Raw genomic sequence first — 2,936 nt, forward strand, 5'->3', positions numbered from 1 at the left:
AGCCCCACCAGCCTCCCAGACCTGCCCCCACACCCTGCAAGCAGCCCCCGTCCCAACCCCCCAGACCTGTCCCTAGCCCCAACCACCCTGTCCCCCCACCCTGTCCCCATGCCTCCTGGACAGGACCAGCCCTCACCTGCTGGGCCTTGGGGTGTGCAGGGCTGGCGTATGGCTCAGGGGCCGGGGGCCGCTGGAAGCCACAGGCTGGGGGCTCTAGAGGAGGTGGCACCAGGGCTTCAGGGCATGGGGGCTTGTGGGGGTTAGTGCCCCCTCCTGGGGGGCCCAGGCCCAGCCTGCAGCCCTCCTCCTCGCCTATGGAGGAACAGGCTATCAGTAACCCCCACGGACCCCTATTCCCCTCAGATCCCCCCACCTAGCCCCAACAGCTCCCCTGGATGCCCCAGATTTGCCCCACCTCTGCCACTGGTCCCCACCCAGTGTCTGCAGTCCCTAAATCTACCCAGCCCCACTGCACCCAGTCCTGCAACCCCCCCCGGCACAAACCTCCCAGGATCCACAGACCTCCAGACTCCCCCAGGACCCCCCAACCCCACTGCCTACAGCCTGCCAGAGCCTACCCCCACCAGGGCCTGCAGCCCGCCAGATCCCCCCAGCCCCTCTCGGAGCCCCAACCTCCCCAGCCCCCTTCCCCAACTGCCCCATACCCCATCCCGGGGGCTCAGGCTTGCGCTGGCTGGGGGTGCTGAGGCCCAGCAGGCCAGTGATGGAGTAGCCAGCATCCGAGGGGGGTGACTCTGGGGGGGTCACGGCCGAGCTGGGAACTGAAGCATATGGTGGGGGGCAGATGCGGCTGAGCCTGGGGTGGAACCAGGCCAAGACCTGCTCCCACAGCAGGGATTGGCCCAGGGGGCTGTCAGTCATCCCCAGGGGAGTGAGCAGGATTGGACTCTTGTGTTGGCCAGAAACTTGGTGCTCTCCCCCTCCCCCCGCCCTCCAACTATCTGGGGCTCTTGTCTTAAAGCCCTGTGGGATACAGACCCCCATACCCACCCCCTCCATTGCCCATGATGTCAGGGGCTGGCTATGTTTCCCAGGATGCCTTGCTATAGCAGTGGGTGGATGCTCATGGGGCACTGGGGAAAGGTGGGGTCCAGCAGGGGTGCCCCATGACCCCACAACCTCCCCGTGACCCCAGAGTCACTCACTGAGGCTGTGGCCAGGACTCAGGGCCTTGGCGATGGTGCAGTTCTCCATGGGGAGGTTGAATGGCTGCTGGACCTTGGTGCGGATGATACTGGAGTGGAGCAAGAAACACAGCAGTTCAGCCAGGCCCAGCACATTCATGTATGTGTGTGCTGGCATCCATGTGTGCACAAACACACATAGGTATATGTGCATGACTATACAGGGGCATGAATATTTGCAGCCCCACACATGTGCTACACATAGGTATGTGCAGGTTTGAATTCATATGCACGTGTGCTACATGCATATTCATACAAGTACATGTGGGGGGAGGTGGGACCAACAGGTGTGTGCTACATACTGGTGTGTGGATGTGTTGCAACCACATGTGCATGTGTATGTGCTACACATGTGCAGATTTCCATGCATGTGTGTATTACAAGCATGTTGGTACTATGTACGGGTGCGTGCCACGTGTGGACACATAATGTAGGGGAGGGATCTTCAACATGTGTACATGTGGGGGTGGGGGCATGTGCAAGGGTGAGGCCTTCATGCACAGACGCCTGTGTGGGTACACACGTCAGGTGTATGCGCATATGCTCAAACGCATACAAGTGTCTACACACACACACAGAGCCTGAGGTCAAGCAGGCACTGCCACTTCATGCACACCTGTGCTTGTGTGACAGTGTGTGCACCAGCACATGTGTGAGGCCCGCCAAGAACCCTAGGGAGCTTCCCAGGGCTCAGGACTGCAGGCTGGGAGGACTCCCCCAGAGGATGGGGGAGCTGGGGAGTCCGCACCGGTTGATGGAGCTGACGCTGGGCACGGTGTCGCCATCGCACACGCCCTCGGCCAACAGCCGGTCACGGATCTCCCAGGCGAACATGGTGGGGTTGTGGCGCTTGTAGTCTCCAATCTTCTCCACCACCCGTGGCGTCGCCACCTTGGGCTTGGAGCCCCCAATCACGCCCGGCCGGATGCTGCCGGTCTCGTAGTACCTACTCCAGGACACAAGGAAATGCCGCCCTGGTAAGCTGGGGGGGTCCTGGGGTCCAGGGGCCTAGAGGCCTGTCTGACAGGTGGGGAAACTGAGGCATGGCTGGTGGGGAGTGGGGGTTAAGAGGCCAGTGTGGAGAAATAGGCACAGAATGTGTGGTACAGAGCTGAGCCTTAGGAAACTGAGGCATGGCTGTAGGGGGGCAAGGGAGGGACCCCCGTTACCTGCCCAGGATCTTGCTGACGCAGCCGTGGCTGACACGCAGCTGCCGGGAGATGTCACAGGGCCTCACCCCCTGGTGGGCCAGGTCCACAATGCGCTGGCGCACACCAGCAGGCAGCGGGCGCCCATTCACAAAGGCTCCACCCAGCTGGTTCAGCCCTCCGTGGCCTGCAGGGAGGAGGGAGGGTCACCACGAGGATCAGCTGGGTCTCAAGGGGGGAGTCAGGGAATCAGGAGCCCCAGTGGGTGCGCGTGCATGGCATGTGCACATGCTGAGTCTGTACACATGTGTGCTTGACACCCCAGCAATATCCTTCCCACAAGGACCGGGCCCATCTGGGGTTGGACCACCCTTGCTGCTCTCTAGGATCTAATTGCATGTGTGTGCAAGCATGTGCCATGTGGAAGCAGGTGGTGTGCGACAGAGAGATGGGCAGCCCATGGCCCCCACCCCTTTGCCTGCAGGGGGGACAGGGAAGGGCAGGGGGACCACTAAGCTGAATCAGGCCCCAGGGCACTGGATCGGGGCCTTACACCCCTGCCACCCCCTCCCCTCCCCCACCA

General features: G+C 62.0%; 1 protein-coding gene across 2 annotated transcripts in view; it reads right to left on the minus strand.

Moving 5' to 3' along the window:
- PAX8 (paired box 8) overlaps window positions 1-2,936 on the minus strand; it is a 28,688-nt gene that overhangs the window by 2,583 nt on the left and 23,169 nt on the right. Inside the window, exons 3-7 of one of the 2 annotated variants that reach the window (XM_019514393.1) lie at window positions 2,375-2,540; window positions 1,954-2,154; window positions 1,167-1,255; window positions 666-782; window positions 137-312 (exon numbers count right to left, since the gene is read on the minus strand). In XM_019514393.1, coding sequence (XP_019369938.1) covers window positions 137-312; window positions 666-782; window positions 1,167-1,255; window positions 1,954-2,154; window positions 2,375-2,540 — 749 coding nt within the window. The remainder of the gene's footprint in view (window positions 1-136; window positions 313-665; window positions 783-1,166; window positions 1,256-1,953; window positions 2,155-2,374; window positions 2,541-2,936) is intronic. The other variant, XM_019514394.1, reaches the window with a different exon arrangement.

Source organism: Gavialis gangeticus, unplaced genomic scaffold (assembly GCF_001723915.1).
Source record: "Gavialis gangeticus isolate Ggan-Ray unplaced genomic scaffold, GavGan_comp1, whole genome shotgun sequence".
In the NCBI taxonomy this organism is placed as follows: Eukaryota; Metazoa; Chordata; order Crocodylia; family Gavialidae; genus Gavialis; species Gavialis gangeticus.